Source organism: Saccopteryx bilineata, chromosome 3, assembly GCF_036850765.1.
Source record: "Saccopteryx bilineata isolate mSacBil1 chromosome 3, mSacBil1_pri_phased_curated, whole genome shotgun sequence".
NCBI lineage: Eukaryota > Metazoa > Chordata > Mammalia > Chiroptera > Emballonuridae > Saccopteryx > Saccopteryx bilineata.
The window spans coordinates 213,510,750-213,529,154 of record NC_089492.1 but is presented as its reverse complement, the minus strand read 5'-3'; the positions used below and the strand labels follow the sequence as shown (position 1 = coordinate 213,529,154).

General features: G+C 36.0%; 1 protein-coding gene and 1 non-coding gene across 2 annotated transcripts in view; both read right to left on the bottom strand.

The window, feature by feature from the left end:
• The window catches only part of COL24A1 (collagen type XXIV alpha 1 chain), a 367,011-nt gene that overhangs the window by 222,538 nt on the left and 126,068 nt on the right, over positions 1 to 18,405 (bottom strand). The window contains exons 16-20 of the mRNA XM_066264956.1: positions 10,426 to 10,479; positions 10,304 to 10,348; positions 10,010 to 10,063; positions 8,860 to 8,913; positions 5,611 to 5,664 (exon numbers count right to left, since the gene is read on the bottom strand). Coding sequence (XP_066121053.1) covers positions 5,611 to 5,664; positions 8,860 to 8,913; positions 10,010 to 10,063; positions 10,304 to 10,348; positions 10,426 to 10,479 — 261 coding nt within the window. The remainder of the gene's footprint in view (positions 1 to 5,610; positions 5,665 to 8,859; positions 8,914 to 10,009; positions 10,064 to 10,303; positions 10,349 to 10,425; positions 10,480 to 18,405) is intronic.
• Positions 3,109 to 3,184, bottom strand: TRNAT-AGU (transfer RNA threonine (anticodon AGU)). Its single transcript has one exon. It is a non-coding gene; the product is annotated as a tRNA-Thr (tRNA).

Sequence of the window (18,405 nt, the reverse complement as noted above, 5' to 3'; positions counted from 1 at the left end):
TGTAAAATGAGAAAAAAGCAGAAAGCACAGTCAGAAAGCTCTTTGACATTGGTCTTAGCAAAAATTTCCTGGAAAGACACAGGCAACAAAAGCTAAAATAAACAAATGGGACTACATCATATGAAAGAGCTCTTGTACAGCAAATGTAACAGTCAATAAATCGAAAAGGGAACCTGTAGAATGGAAGGAAATATTTGCAAACTACGTACCTGATAAAAGGTTAATATCCAAAATAAAGAACTAATAAAGCTCAAAAAACGAAAAATCCAATCTGATTAAAAAATGGGGAGAGGATCTGAACAGACATTTTCTAAAGAAGATATACAGATGGCCAACAGGTACATAAAAGGTTTTCAACTTCACTCATCAGGTAAATGCAAATCAAAACCACAATGAGGTATTATATCACACCTATTTGAATGGTTTAGGGATACTTTTGTACTGTTGATGGGCATGCAAATTGGTACAGCTTCTATGGAAAACATAAAGGTTTCCAAAAATTAAAAATAGGACTACCATATGATTCAGCAATTCCACTTCTGGGTATTTATCTGAAGAAAACAAAAATGTTAACTCAAGAAGATATATGCAGCCTAGTTTCACTGAAACTATTCATAATAGCCAAGATATGAAAACAACCTAAATGTCCCTCAACAAATGAATCCATAAAAATGTAGTATATATGCAATGGAATATTATTCAGCCATAAAAAGAAGGAAATTTTGCCACTACAACAACATGGATGAACCTGGAGGGCATTATGCTAAGTGAAATAAACCAGACGGAGGAAGACAAATACTGTATGTTACCACAGATGTAAAATCTAAAAAAACTTTTTAAAAAGCTGATTTCATAGAAACAGAATAGAATGATGGCTGACAGGGGCTTGGAGGTAGTAAGAAAAGGGGTGATATAGGTCAAAGGGTACAAATGTTCAGTTATAAGAAGAATCAGTTCTGAGAATCTAATGTACAGCATGGTGACTACAAGTAAAGATATGATATATTCTTTTTTTGTTGTATTTTTTTTGTATTTTTCTGAAGTTGGAAATGGGGAGGCAGTCAGACAGACTCCTGCATACGCCCGACCGGGATTCACCCAGCACGCCCACCAGGGGGCGATGCTCTGCCCATTCGGGGAGTTGCTCTGTTGCAACCAGAGCCATTCTAGCGCCTGAGGCAGAGGCCATAGAGCCATCTTCAGTGCCTGGGCCAACTTTGCTCCAATGGAACCTTGGCTGTGGGAGGGGAAGAGAGAGACAGAGAGGAAGGAGAGGGGGAGGGGTGAAGAAGCAAATGGGCGCCTCTCCTGTGTGCCCTGGCTGGAATCAAACCCAGGACTCCTGCACGTCAGGCCGACGCTCTACCACTGAGCCAACCGGCCAGGGCAATGATATATTCTTTAAAGTTGCTGAGAATAGATCTTAAGTATTCTCACCACAAATTTTTTTTTTCAAAATTTTTTTTTTAAATTAACTATATGAGGTAATGGATGTGTTAATTATCTTGATCAAAGTAACCATTCCACAATATATATGTATATCAAATTATTGTTATATACTTTAAATACATATGATTATATATGTCAATATTCCAAGTTATTCCTCATTAAAGTTAAAAAATACCTAAAAATTCTATCATTAAAACAATATAACATTTATGCAGGAGTAGATGACCATTCAAGTGAAAAAGAAAGCAAATCCAGATATAGACCCAAGAACCATGGAAATTGAGAATATGATATAGGCTGCATTTTAAAAATCACTGAAGCAAAGACAAATTGCTTAACAAATGTTTCTTGGACAAGTTTTAGGCTATTTAGAAAAAGATAAAATTAAATATATACAACACAACACTCACAATAAAAACACTCCAAGCAATCTTTTCAAGATACTCAGGCTAACTCCTCAATTCTTTTTTAGGAAATATTTCTCCCAAATTTTCAGATAGTAACTTATCATCCAATGATTAACAAAAGCTATCACAGAAGTATAAATCTCAGGTGTCATCAATTTGGCCCCTAACAGAATTACTTTTACTGAATTGCACTTTGGCATTATAATATTGATCTATAATTACAGAGGGAATTCACACAATACCATGAATTGCTGCCTTTCTTTTTTTAGACAATTAACAGAATTTTATCCAAGGGAGAAGGGAATCATATAATTGATAATGCTTCATTGTTTTGGCCAGTAGAAAGTTCAGGCTCGAATTTGCAATCCAATTCCAGTAAAATTTACAGGATTCTGTAGCTATATTTTGGGGAAAGGCTTCTCAAGCTCAGCTGAGTTCTCGACACACTGATAGTTATAATAATAATTGTTATCAGTCCCAGTCACACACCTACTAACTCGGTACAGACCTCCTGAGTGCCCTCCCACTTCACACATTGCCTCTTAGTCTTGGGATTTAGTCTTTTATTTCTAGAGAAAGCAGGGTCTTTCAACTTCTTTTTCCTTTTGAAACACATCCCTATGCCTGTGCTATGCATAACTCATTCTCGATCTTCCTTGCTTTGTGGAAAAGGATGTGAATTTTCCTCTAGTGTTCCTTTAGGTACAACACTCAACGTTTGTTTGTTTGTTTTTGTGTTTTGTTTTTTACAGTGATTTGTTCTCATTCAGTTCTAAACATTTCTTAATTTCCATGTGAGTTTTTCTTCTGTGTATATTTTTAATTCACCAGTTTATTTTAATAATCTTTATTGCCAATTTAAAACTTAAATGGCACCCCAGGCAGAGACTGGAGCCTCCTGGAGGTGAGTATCCAGGTATAGTATTTTCTTTTTTTTTTTTTTTTCATTTTTCTGAAGCTGGAAACAGGGAGAGACAGTCAGACAGACTCCCTCATGCGCCCGACCGGGATCCACCCAGCACGCCCACCATGGGGCAACGCTCTGCCCACCAGGGGGCGATGCTCTGCCCATCCTGGGCGTCGCCATGTTGCGACCAGAGCCACTCTAGCGCCTGGGGCAGAGGCCACAGAGCCATCCCCAGCGCCCGGGCCATCTTTGCTCCAATGGAGCCCCGGCTGCGGGAGGGGAAGAGAGAGACAGAGAGGAAAGCGCGGCGGAGGGGTGGAGAAGCAAATGGGCGCTTCTCCTGTGTGCCCTGGCCGGGAATCGAACCCGGGTCCTCCGCACACTAGGCCGACGCTCTACCGCTGAGCCAACCGGCCAGGGCTCAGGTATAGTATTTTCATACCTTTTTTCATATACCTTCCCCAAATGGTTTCACCTCTAATAGCTCTATGTGGATGCTTCAAATAGCTCTATGTGGATGACTCTACAAATATGCATCTCTAGTTCACTCCTCTCTTCTGACTTTCAGGCCTACAGTTTTCTATGCGTTAAGAGACTAATATCCTGTATGTCCTACGGGCACTTCAGCACTAACAAGTTCTGATTCAAAGCATTGTCGACACACTGCTGAGTACCACTCTCCTTTTTTATTCTCTATATTTAGAATGGTGATCCACATTCTACTCAAATATTTTTAAGAAAAAAAAATTCAAAACTGTCTTTCATTCCTCTTTCACACAAACTGAATAAACTGAACTGAGTTTATTTTATTTCCTAATTATTTCTGGAAGTCAGCTTCCTCTTCATTGTCACAGGCCCTCATCATTAATGCTTGGGCCTTGTATTACCCTCTTAAATAACCCTTAGTCTTGTGCCCTCTCCCTCTCTCTTCTTTTACCTTTGTTCCTGTTCATATATATCAGAAACACAAGTCTGATCATTTTATTCCGTTGCTTAAAAATCGTTGATTATTGACTACAAGATAAAGTCTATATTAAGCACAACATATAAACCCTTTTATCTGAGAAATTCATGTCTGAACAAGCAGAAACCTTCTCATTTTGCTATAGTATGAAATCTACTATTTTGAATTGTTGGATCTGCAATTTTCTTAAAAGACTAATGTTGAGAATGACTTGGATGACAGTGTTGCCTAATATATGATTGCTTGCATATTATATTCTTATGATTAAAAGGAAGTTATGGCTTTTGGACTGGGTCCCATTTACCAAAACAACCTTGCATCAATTCTTGAGAAAGTACAAGTGACATCTTCAGCCCCATGAAAAAATTTAATACAGGTGAGATGGAGAAATGGCACAAGCTGACTGGGTCAGGGCTCCAGACCTTGTATTGGAAGTGCAGAAAGCAAAGACACTGTGAGAATGCTTTGAGTGATGATCACAAATCATAAATTTTCAAAGGCATCAGAGAAAAAGAAACATCTTTGGAAGACCAAATATGAAGCAAAAACATGACCCATATATCCTTTAACCTGGCTTTATAGAAAAAAGAAGAAAATGATCCAAAACTATACTGACAGCAAGGAGACAACACTGCCTTCCTAGTATGCATGCCAACTATAACTGCTGTTACAACGGAACACGCCATGGTCACAACAGCAACCTTTCACATAACAAAAGATAAAGTAGGTTCTGTAACCTCAGAATGAGAAGACAGGTAATCACAATTCATCCTAGGATTAAAAAATGATTAAAAGAATGTAGACTCATAAAAGAGATAATCTTATATTACCCTTGTTGATTACTGTTTTATTTATCTGTTAATAATTGTTTTAATTACTCATAATACTTTTCTTCTTCCCAGAATGATGACATCTATATATTGCTGTTTACCTCCTATTACCTCTATTAATAAAAGTAGATACACAATGTAGATTTTTAGATTTTTTTAACTATCAATATCCAACGTATTTTAAATTTGAAAATAAGTAAAAATAGACATTTGTTAAAGAAATCTGCCAGTCCTGAAAGACAGCTGTAGAGTGAGAAGCAGATCTTCCGGTTCACAGAGGAAATGAGAGAGCACCTGTGTGGGCTACTCCTGGGACTCTGCCCGCGACTCTGGCACTGTGGGCACTTTACAGCTCTGAGTTCTTTATTCTGAAGGCAAAAGTTCATTTCTCAGCTCTAATGCTGCACCTGTGTCTCTTAATTAGATGTGTATGTGTATTTATATGTGTGTATTTATATTTATATTTGACTTACATTCTGAATTAGAATGAGCCTCAGGAGCTTTAGCACCTGGTGGTATATTTTTGACTCATTAAATGGTTTTCAAACAACTCAAATATTTCATCTCAGAAGCTTATGTTCTATGTAGGCTTGCAAGAAAAAAGAGCCACTGTATGTTAAGCATTAAGCCAAAGCCAAAATGTCAAAGAATATACAAGCAAATCTGATATACGTACTACAGGCTTACTTGTACTTATTCTAGAATGTGAGAGCCAAATAATATCTGTATACAGCAAAAATTGGAAGCATTCTGCATTAAAAATTCAGTGGATCTTATGTCCTGAAATTTGATTTCAAGCCCTAGTATGTATTATTAATAGTTGTGCAGAACAACTAAATCAGTTGTGATGAATCAGGACTATAATGTGGCTAATACTTTTTCTATTTTCTTGCATATTTTCTGACATAACAGAAAAACTTAATCCAAACTATTTACAAAGATATAAGCTTTAAAGAGAATCTTTCTTAAGCTTATATGTAAAAACATGTTTTACCAATCAAACTTAGTTTCTATGATTTTTCTTTCAAATTTATCATTTCACCAACATTTTACCTCTGGTCCTGGAAGGCCAGATGGTCCTTGGGGTCCTGGGTCACCTGTTTGGCCCTAAAATAGGGTAGAGAGGAAATAAAGGTATAAACATTAATTTAATGAATAAAATTTTAAAGGGAAAAAGACATATGGTAAGCAATCAGCACTCAATAAATTATGCCACACAAAGTTGTTACGATGTTTCAGCAAACAATACTTAATGGTGTTTGTCAAAGCTGTAATGATTATTCAGAAAGACTTGATTTGTAACCGTGACTGTGGAAAAATTATTTAAATAAAATATGTATGGATGTAACATATATTTACTCTTTAGGGATAGACATACAAACAATTTAATGAGTTAAGTACTCAAATGAAGAAAAAAGTTGCACGTGTGTACATGTTACTCAGAGATAAGACAATACATTTTTACTCAACAATGTAGGGAACTCTAGATGAAGAATTGCTTTCATAAAGCACCACAGTCCTAGGACTGTCTCTGAACGTTCATCTCGCCTTTGATATTGTAAGGGGCCCGATTAAGTAAGTAAGAATCACCTGGACTTCAATGTTTGTTGCTTAACTTCTCTAAGTCTCAATTTTCTCACCAATGAAACAGGAATAATAATAATAACATTACTAACATTCTAACAGTCACTGTGAGGGTTAAATGAGATAATACATGTAAAGTGCCAAGCACACAGGCTGACACATAGAAAGTACTCATTAAATACTAACCAACTTTATGACCATTAATCGTTCCCTTTGCATCCTCTCTCCTCTCCTGGCTACTGCACAGAATTCCTAGATTATACGTAATTTTATTAACTAATGTCATCCTAATAAATTCAATTAAAAAAAAAACTTGAGGATTTGGTTTCAATAGCTCTGAAGCCATTTTCTGACATTCAGTCTGATACTGTGAAATCATGGCTGGAGAGGAAAATCAGAGGAAGGGGAAGTGGGCATAAAAACTAAAACTGGAGACAGCTGGCAAGTCTCAACAGATGAAAGCAGAGAACAGGAAAGGCCAGTGGTCTGATGTCCTTGTTTTCACAAGAAAAACTATTGAATTCATTATTTCTGTCATATTAAATTTCTATATGAGTTTCAAATTTGACTTAAATGGGTCTCAGATAATATAAACTTGCAATATATAATATGAGTTTATATGCTTTCCCAGAAGTAAAACACAGTTTTTCATAAGAACTAAATCCATTCCATTTGTACTAGAGTATCTGGACATAAACAGTACACAATACAACGACTGCAGTCCAGATGTATATAATTGTAATAAAATATTATGCAAGTTCATTTAAGTTCTCCTAAATAAATGAAATCACAATCCATCCTCTTTAGTATCTGGTAATCTTAAAATTCTTGAAATGACAGGTATCTTTCTTAGACATGGGGTTCTCACTGGGGCCCTCTAGTGGCCACATCCAAACAAAAGGTTAAATATACAAGCTTCAAGATAAAAAAGTATACTATATATATATAGGCTTTTATTTTCAAAAAAGTTGATTGACAACAAGATATTTAAAAATATAAATAGTGGAATAATTTTGTTCTTAAAATAATTTTTCACTTTTAAAAACTTCAACTCCACATTTCCTTGAGTGTCAATTCTCATTTATAAAAACTGAGTTTTCAAGTAACTTTTAGAGAATTCAGTAATGATTAAGTAAAATTCTGTAAGTGACAACAATTTCTCCTTAAAATAGAAGGGATATAATATATAACATAACATTACATAACACACATAACATAACATAACATAACATAACATAACATAACGTTTTCTCTGTTAAAAGGAAAGAATATTTCTTAACAACTTTAGGTTGGTAGTTTTCTCTAGTTCTTAAATACTTTTAGGGCAAAAGTATCCCTATTCCAGAATGTAAAAACTTTCCAAACAGTACTTTTTTTTTTTATCTTGAGAATATTTTTTCACGTTACAACTTAGATCCATTTGGAAGCAATATCAGTAACACCAAAATCTTAGATAACATATAATCAAAATCAGGACATATGAAAAATACATTCTTATAACTTTGATATTCTTTTCAAGATAGTAAGCAAATGATTTAGAGTAGGTACTAACTTGTATAATTTATTTTTATTATAATAACTGGTTCTGCATAAGCAATTATTCATTAAACAGGTGTCTCTCCTTCCAAAACTAAGGGAACCTTCAGGGTCAAATCCCTCCAATTTCTTTTCATTAATGAGAAATATTACTAAGCACTAGTGCTAAGATTGTAAAACATCAGAGAGTCACAGAGTTGCAAGGAACCTTAATGATGATACAGTCTGACTCTCATTTTAACTAACTCTCATTTTAGACATGAGAAACTGGATACCACAGTGTTTAATGCCCAAGATCATAGAAGGTCAGTAGCAAGCCTGGGACTAAAACCTAAGTCTGTTTCGCAGGCCAGTGATTCCTCCCATTGCCATACACATGTTATTATCAATATAAATTGAATCAAAGAGTAAGGGAGTCATTAAAAAGGTTTCCTATATAAGCATGATATTTGACTCTAATTTTCTCAAGTACATAATTGTAAAGGATAAGAGAATATATTGGTATCACTCATTAGTTAGTATTGGCCTTAGAAAATGTGCCATGCCATTTCCATTTTGTAAGGACAAAAACAAGTGATAGTCGGAGGGTGCTAAGTCCGGGGAATATGGTGGATGCGACAGACATACTTCTGTAGCATTTCTTCCTTGTAAAAATTTGTAAAAATTACAGTGGCGTAAATGAACTTTATCAGTAGCCATGGGTACACTATCGCTTCACACATAAGACTAATGTGAGTCAACTTTGTTTTAGTTAATTTGCTATGTCAGTATGTATACATTAAGTGATAAAAATAGAGAGGCACACATGAGCCAAATAAACGTGCTTACGTGTCGAAACTTGTTGTGATAGAAACAAACAGAACTTTCCGGTAGACCTTATATTATTTAAGGTACTTAATACTTTCTGTTTAGTTTCATGATAGATCAACCAGGATGTTTAGAGTTCACAGAAATTTGGCTTTGGCTTGAGATGAGGGGACAGGGGAGGGTGAGATCCAAAAGTCTACTTATATGAGCTGAATATTTGAGGGATTCGGTATATTTTAAAACTTAAGAAAGAAAATTTCAGCCTGGCAGGCTTAAATACTGCTTCGTATATTCTACTAATGCCAATAAGTTTCAAGACTCTGCCACGATGTGCAGTCCTTTAATCACAAAGAGCAAAGCAAAGTTCAAACCTACTGAAGGTCCTGGCTTTCCTCTCAGGCCTGGTGGTCCTTGCAAACCAGTACTGCCCTAAAAAAATAATAGAGGGAAGAAAAAGCTATTATACCACAAAAGGCAGAAGTGCTTCAACTGATGCGTGCTGTCCAATGATGTTTCAGTCGACACTGGATCACACGGATCACAGATGTCCCATCAGATTATAATGGAGCTGAAAAATTCCTACCCCCTAGTGACATCATAGCCATCCTAAAGTTGTAGCACAGTGCATTATTCACGTTTGTGGCAATGCTGGTGTAAGCAAGCCTCCGCGTGCCAGTTGTAAGTATAGCATATACCATTATGCGCAAGACATTACACTTGATAATAATAAAAAATAACTATGTTACTGGTTTACGTATTTACTATACTATATTTTTATAGTTATTTTAGAGTATACTCTTTCCATTTATAAAAAGCAGTTTTGCTGTAAAACAGTATGCATGTTATACCAGCAGACTCATACATCCTATGTTTACATAGTCGCTTGATTGCATTCTTTTCACTTATGCTTGATTTAATCTCATGTTGTTTTATAAATTTAGTGTAGCATAAGTATTCAGTGTTTATGTCATGTGCAGTAATTTACAGTAATTTCTTAAACTTCCACATTCACTCACCACTCACCCATTGAACAGCTTCCAGTCCTGCCAACTCCATTAATGTTAAGTGCCTTTCATATAGGCGTACCAGTTTACAACTTTTATATTGTAGTTTTGCTGTATCTTTTTTATGTTAGATGCATTGAGATATGCAAATACTGACCGTTGTATTACAATGGCCTGTAGTGTTCAGTACAGTAACATGATAGGTTTCCAGCCTAGGAGCATTTGGCTATCCTACCTAGGTTTGTGTATGTTCACTCTCTGATGTTTGCACAAAAACAAAATGACCTACCGCACATTTCTCAGACTGTAGCTCTGTTAAGCAGCACATGATTGTATTTAGAAACTACTAAAAAGAATTTATGTAAACATTCTTAAAAAATTGAGAAAACTGTTGCAAACCAAGACATGTAAAACCATTCTGACAACATACCCTAATAAACACATGGTTAAAACAACTACTTCTTTCTTTTAAAAGAATTTATACTTTTCACTGGCATAACACTGATGGTAAAAAAAGTTACCTTGTCTCCAGGATACCCTGGTTCCCCTGGCTCTCCTGCAGTGCCTTGTTCACCCTAGAGAGTACATTTCATATAAAGACAATTAAGCTTTGCACACTGGCAATATTATAAGAAAGCAAATAAAGTTATAAAAGAATAATTTCTTTTTTTACTACTTCAGAGAAAAATAATTGCTAGTACAGATTAGATCTCATTTGTTAAAAGAAAATATTTTACAAGTTGTGTCGTCTCAAAAGAAAAAAAATTAAATGTGGTAAGAAATTATCCTTATAATAATGTAAATATTTAAATCACCTTATCACCTTTGATTCCAGGGAGGCCCTTATTCCCTGAAAGACCCTAAAAAATAAAAGTGATATTTTGTGACATCATAGAGAAATTAAAGGCAAATATCCATTAGGCAAAGAGAACCATACCTTTGGGCCAGGAATTCCAGAAGAGCCAATTGGTCCCACTGGGCCAATGCTGCCCTGAAAAGCAATATGAAAGGTATTGTTAAATACCCTCTAGGATTAGGAAGAGAATATGGTAAAATTAATTGAATTGATTAACCCAGAACAGTTCATCTCATTAAGCTTCCACATGTGCACTGTTCTTCAACAATCTCTTTTTCTCTCTACATTTAGAAATTATAGAAATTATACCCATCTTTCAAACTTTAGTAAAGTCCATCCTATTTCCTGAAGCCTTTGCATACTGGTCTAGTCCACAAGCATCCATCCCTTCCTTGAGTTCCTGTAATACGTAATGTCCATGACATTCATCTTAAAATATTTTTCCAACCAGATAATATCTTGAAGACAGGGCAAATATTTTAGTACTATGTTCCCAAAAAGTATTCAATAAATACTTTGTTTGATTGTCTTTAATTTTTAATCACCCACTTACTCAGCAAATATTTATTGGTCAGTTACTATGGGCTGGGCATTCCAATGATTTTATTTCATAGTTAAAAATTTGCTGAATGAGAAAATTTACCATAATTTCATAGATAAATGAGTCATAAAGAGGCTCTGTTCTTCTGGGCTTTTCTCATTCATTTATCATTTAATATTTGTGAGCACAACATAAAAAAGATATAGTCACAATGTCAAGGTGCTTAGTCTAATGCTCCAATGCAAGATTCCTCAAAAACATGACTACCACTCTCATCTCTTGCAAGCAAGGGAATTAGAAAAATTCTTTGACATGGTATCTTAGAAGACGAAGGACAACAGCAACAATACGGGTATTTGAAAGCAAAATTTGAAAAAATGGTGGATATCTCTTAATGGCTTTTGGATCAGATACAGTTTTTGTGTCCCTGACACCTTCATCTTACCTTTTTCTCTTGCCAGCTCTTTGTGCCTGGCTACCATGTCATTATCCATCCTAAAAACCCAAGTTGGTTTAAACCTCTGGAACTTTTACAGGTATATTTGTGGCAATCCTGAAAATGTTTCCCTTTTTAGTTATAATCCATATTTCTTAGGGCAGCATCCCAGAACTTTATTACCAGGATCCTACCAACACTTTCTGTGTCATCTCTCCCATTTGTCCCTTCTTGCCTTTTATATCACTCTCCTCAGAATTCAACATTCTAACCACAACAGACTGTCTCCATTCTCTGAAATGCTCACCCTTATCAAATGTTCCAAGCTTCTGAAGACATGGTTATCTCTACTGGTTCTCTCCTTTCTACTAAACTACTAAGCATATTGCACTGTACTTTTGATTGTTTTCCTCGTCTGTGCCTTCTGTGAGAGCAGAAGCATATTCTACTCATTTTTTTTAAAATCTCCCAGACCCAACATAATAACCAGCACATAACAGTTTTGAAATAAAGTATGAACTGAGTACTGAAGGATGTAGTCAAGTTTAAAAATAAAAACAGCAATTTCTAGAAGTCTGTCTCTCAGCATAATGAAGATTTTATATAGTCTACGTTTATATAATACAAATTGCAGAATGGAAAATATGACATCTTTACTTTTGGGTGAGTCCTAACGTCTGTGAAATGTAACTAACATAAATTATTTCCAACATACTTAATAACTGTGAGAGGCAAAGAGTAATACTTTCCAACTTAATAAACATATATGTAATAGTAATATATCCTTGACAAATTTTGTCAATAGGAAAAAAAATATTCTTATAATTACAGAGGCTAGTTTATTCAAAGTTCACAGATTTAAAATTTACGCTAGTATTAAAAATTCAATAAACATCTCTGTTTAGACATCATGCAGCCATGACCTGTGCTAAGTATGGAAAGAAGTATCAATAAACAAATATTTTTTTGTAATTCTATTATTTTTTCTATAGACAATATAATATTCTTAACTCTTATTTCAGTGAATGTCTTACTTTGCAAAATTGGACATCTTTAGATAAATGTACTTTGCATGGATAATATCTTATTTAACCATTTAGTGACTGTTAAAAAATCGCAAAATAATAGTAAGTTTTGGAAGATATCAGAAAACATATATGTCATAAAGGACTCAGTAAAATAGAGAATTAAAAAGTAAAATGGTATCAGTGTATAAATTTCCAATAAATATAAAATATTCTGTGGCATACCACAATTTCTGTGGAAAGTTCTACTCTTGAAAAACTATAGTCTTGTGAAAGCTATCCATGATAAGTTAAGAGCAGTTTTTAGTTTCACAAAGATTGTTAGTGCCATTAGTCATTTTAATTTCTCTAGATTCTTTCCCATTTACCAAAGGGTGAGTGGCGAAAAGAAAGGGAAGAAAATGCAGTTATTTTTCCCGAGCACTATTAATGTAAGGCACTGTGCTCAGTCCTGGAATTTAAAAATGAGTAAGAGTTAAGTATTAGATAGAAAAGTAGAGGCAGAGTGTTTGGGGGTAGACAAACAAGAGCAAAGGTCATCTAGGAGGGAGGCTGCATGAACACCTGAGAGCAAAAAGTCTTCTTAGTGCACAGACTACGTTCTCAAGATGCAAACAAGAAATAAAAGTCTAGATGTGGGCCACTCTAAGAATTTGGTCTTAATCTTAAGTGTAATAACAGAAGCTTTTGAGCTAACCAACATAATGCTAATAGGTTAAATAAAGGCACAAACAGTATCTTTGGGATCCAGCTCCCTTCTCCTGCATCTTTTCTCTCCCCTCTCATAAGGTCACTGACTACCATCTTACGGGTTTAACTCTAAGTTCTGGGAAAAAAATATGCTCCATTGGGTTCCACCTTTATGCAGAACTTCTCATGAAGCCTAACAAAAGCTTGTATGACAGGTAGTATACACTTTAAGGTAATACAAGTTTTAAGAAGGTGGTATAGTACAAAGGGTAAATTTTGGATTCTGGCTTTGAACCCAGACTCAACACTTATCAACTAAGTGGTTTTGAGTTCTGAGAATTAAATAACATAACACATTTTTCCATGTGATTAGCACATAGAAAATACTAAATAAAAGTGAGCTGTTATTGTTAATTTAATTATTGCTATATTAGTATTATTATATGATAGAACATATAAAATGTTTTAACATTTTATAACATTTAAATGTTTTAGATTCTCTTGGGTTCCTTGACTGTCAGTTCTATACTCTTGCCATCCCAAAAAGGCAAGTTAAAACGTGTTTTGCTGATTTTTACCATAGTTCCAATACCTGGACTCCTGACTTATTCTTTTTTTTTTTAAATAAATTTTTATTAATGGTAATGGGATGACATTAATAAATCAGGGTACATATATTCAAAGAAAACATGTCTAGGTTATTTTGTCATTAAATTATGTTGCGTACCCCTTGCCCAAAGTCCTGACTTATTCTTTTGGTCAAGTTGTCACATTCTGCCTTGGAGAAGTCAAGGTGGTAAAAAAAATATTAAATTTGGTGTCAGACACCTGTGTTAAAGTTAAAGTTAAAAATATTATAGCTATAATTTATGGCTTAAAATTCTGGAGTTTTAATTACCTACTTCACATGTTAGAGCAAGCTCTAAACTGATTTTTAAGGAAAATCTGTCCACGGTCATGTCCTATTTTTATATGGATAGAAATAGTTTACTTTTAAGATTCTATTTTTGTTAGGTTCTCAACATTTCACAAAGTATTCAGTTTTGATCTTAACTCAGCTGAATGTTAAAGCATATAGTTCTAAACATGTATCAAAAGTCTGCACTTCATATCACTATCATTAACCATTAGCTTTGCTGGAAGAAATACAGTGTGTCCATAAAGTCATGGTGCACTTTTGACCAGTCACAGGAAAGCAACAAAAGATGATAGAAATGTGAAATCTGCACAAAATAAAAGGAAAACCCTCCCAGTTTCTGTAGGATGATGTGGCAGCATGTGCGCATGCGCAGATGATGACATAACACCGTGTATACAGCGGAGCAGCCCACGGCCATGCCAGTCAAGATGTGGACAGTACAGAGGAAAGTTCAGTGTGTTCTGTGGCTCACTAAATTTGAATTCGTGACTGAAGTGTAACGTGAATAACGGCGCATTTATAACAAAGCACCACCACATAAGAATAACGTTACTCGGTGGAATAAGCAGTTGAAGGAAACCAGCCGTTTGGTGAAGAAACCCCGTTCTGGTAGGCCATCAGTCAGTGACGAGTCTGTAGAGGCTATACGGGATAGCTGCCTAAGGAGCCCTAAAAATCTGTGCATGAGCCCACATCGAACTGCACTGAATAGGTATGAAACTGGGAGAGTTTTCCTTTTATTTGGTGCAGATGTCACATTTCTATCGTCTTTTGTTGCTTTCCTGTGACTGGTCAAAAGTGCACCATGACTTTATGGACACACTGTATATTTATGAAGATATATAGAGTGACGCCACGGAAATGGCGCCGTGAGCAGCGCGTCCAACAGATCTCCCCAAAATCTCAACAAATTTATCAACTAGAAACAGAAAAATATATCCTCGGAGCATCCCGGAGTTTCACACACACACAGAAAGCGAAAGGACTGTTGCCGAGGAGGGAATACGCCTGTGGTGAGTCAACCCACACGTGCAGCTGCCCGTGCCGCAGTCCGGGAGTCCCAGCTACCGGCGTGCGCTAAGAAGCCTCACGCATGCCCCGTGCCGCGGTCCGGGAGTACTGGCAACCGGCATGCGCTAAGAAGCCTTGTGTGCGCCCCCTGTGCCGCGGTCCGGGAGTCCCGGCTACCGGCGTGCACTGAGAAGCCGCACGCCCCTGTGCTGCAGTCCGGGAGGGGCGCCAAACCTATCTTTCCTAGTCAGGAGATTCTCTCTGTGGGCGGGGCACCTTACCCAGCCATTCAAGCTAACAATCAAGCGTTGGGGGAGGGGCGCGCAGGCAGCCTGAAATACTCTCTGGAGCACAGCTGCGGATCCAATCACTGAAATTAGCTTAACCCATGAAATCTGCGCACCTATGGGGCTCTAATTGATACGATCTCTCCCAGTTCAGCGATCCAAGACAAGAGGCATAATATTTTTCAGTGCCATTCGCTAAAGGGGCGGGGGCAACTTCTGATTGACAGAGCCTCCATATTCAGGGATATACCTAACAAGAGGGACTTGGCAGATATTAAGATCTATATAGCAAGCAGCGAATAGTGCATCTTCTTCCCAGCCAAAACAGGCTACAAAGTGTGGAAAGCCTGGGTTGAGTGGTCCAACTGAATGGTAGGCGCTGAACAGTCACCTTGACAACAATTGACTCCCAGCCCCACCTGATTACGCTGGAGGCTCTGACTGCCAGAGCCTTACCCAGAGCCTTGTGCTAAGTGAGGATAGAGTGGGGATTTCCCAGCTCTTTAAGCCTCTTAATCCCCAGACAGAAGCAGTGGCAGCCTCATAGCTGGATCACCAGGATGCTAATTCAGGAAGGGGAGACTAGGGGAGAGACTCCAGGAAAGCAAACTCTCTCATTGTTGGACTCTGCAAACGCCAACAAGCCTTGACTACCAGCGAGACTAAAGCCAATTATATGACATTGCCATAGAATCCCATCAACTGCAAATCCCTACCTAAGCGTGACACAGGGGCAGAACCTGGGGTACAGAGTCACCGACCAGGAAGAGGGAGAGAAAAGAAAAAGGAAGAAGTTAACCTCTCAAAATCAAGAAAAATCCACAGATGTTATAACTTGTTCCACTAATTCTTTGTTGTTGTTGTTTCTTTCTTCTTTCTTACTGCCTTTAATATTATTTGTATTTCCTCCACCTCAGTCCTTTTATTCTCTGCCCATCTTATGCTACCTTTTTCTTGAACTACACTATCCATGAGTGTTACATTTTATTTCTTTTCTTCATCCTTACTATCCTTTAGGGTTACACTCCAAAACCCTTAACTCTCACTCTCTCCCCTTTTGTTTTCTTTTTGTTTTTTGTTTTTTGTTTTTCCCTTTCCTTTTTTTCTTCCTTCGTTTCTCTCTTTTTCTTATTTTTTCCTTTCTATTCATTTCTTCTTTTCTCCTTTTACTTTTCCTCCCAGTTAATCCTCAATCACAAACAAATTATTTAATTTGGGACTCAAGTTTTTTTGTTTTTTTTTTGTTTGTTTGTTCTTTTTTTATTTTTTTTTCTTTTCTGCTTTTGTTCTTGGTTTTCCTTTGTTTGTTTTTGTGGCATTTTGGGAATTTTTTACATTGCTTTTTAACTCACTATCATTCCTCCCAACCCAAAGTCTCTATTGTATTTAGTCTTCGCTCCACTTAATACAACAGATTTTTACTTATTATTTTTATTTTTTTTCTACTTTAAATATTATTATTTTTTTCTCCTTTTTTCTGTTTCCCTCTTATCCCTCTCATTATATCTCTTAGTTGACCATCACTTACAAGTAAATAATTTTATGCTTGTCTAAGATATTCTCCCTTTTTTTTTTTTTTTTTGCATTTAGTAGGTCCCAACTCCCTTTTTTGCCCCTTGAACTCTTCACCCCAAATCAGGACCTCCGTTATAGGCAGTTTTTGTTCCATTTAGCATAATATAATTCACAGGTCATCACGATATTTCCCTAAAGAGGTGAGAGGAGGGAAAGAGAAGAAAGAAAAAAGGGGGAAATAATAAATTATTACTTTTTTTGTGTGTGGAGTATTTTCCCTTTTTTTTCCCCCCCTTTTTATTCTTTTTTAATTCTAATTAACACTATCAACAAGACCACCTTCAGATGCCAATAAGAAAAAGGAAATCGAATATTATGGATACAAATAGATGTGGAAAAATCTATGGAGAAAAGATTTAACATATTGGAAGCCTTGGAGCCAAATGACAGAGAATTTAAAATAGAAATCTTAAAAATATTCAGAGATATACAAGAAAACACAGAAAGGCAATTTAGGGACATCAGAAAACAACTCAATGATCACAAAGAATATATTACCAAGGAAATTGAAACTATAAAAACAAATCAAACAGAGATGAAAAACTCAATTCACGAACTGAAAAATGAAATAACAAGCTTAGCTAATAGAACAGCCCAGATAGAAGATAGGATTAGTGAAATAGAAGACAAGCAACTTGAGGCACAACAGAGAGAAGAAGAAAGAGACTCAAAAATAATAAAGAATGAGAAAGCCCTACAGGAATTGTCTGACTCCATCAGAAAGAATAACATAAGAATAATAGGTATATCAGAGGGAGAAGAGAAAGAAAATGGAATGGAGAATATACTCAAACAAATAATAGATGAGAACTTCCCAAGCCTGTGGAAAGAACTAAAGTCTCAAATTCAAGAAGCAAACAGAACACCGAGTTTTCTTAACCCCAACAAACCCACTCCAAGGCACATCATAATGAAGATGACACAAACCAATGACAAAAAAAAAAAATTCTCAAGGCAGCCAGGGAAAAGAAGAATACAACATATAAAGGAAGACCTATTAGATTATCATCAGATTTCTCAGCAGAAACTCTACAAGCTAGAAGAGAGTGGACCCCAATATTCAAAGCCCTGAAAGAGAGAAACTTTCAGCCAAGAATACTATACCCATCAAAGCTATCCTTCAAGTACGAAGGAGATATAAAAACATTCACAGATACAGAAAAGATGAGGGAATTTATCATCAGAAAGCCCCCACTCCAGGAAATACTAAAGGGGGTTTTCCAACCAGATTCAAAGAACAAAAGAAAACAAAACCACAAGTAACAGCTCCACCAAGAAAACAATAAAACCAAACTTAAACTGTGACAACAAAAGAAAAAAAAAAAGGGGGAGAAAAGATGAAGATTAACAGTAGCAAAGGATGATGAAGCGTAGAAATACTCATAAGAAAGGGTACTACAATGAATATGGTAGATACCCTTTTCATTACTTAATGGTAACCACCCTTGAAAAAACCACCAAAAAAACACTTGACTTAAAAAAGGTAGCAACAGAAGAAAGAAGTATGGAATACAAACAAACAAAAACAAACAACAGAAAAACAAAAGAGAAGAATCAAACAAGATACAAAACTAACA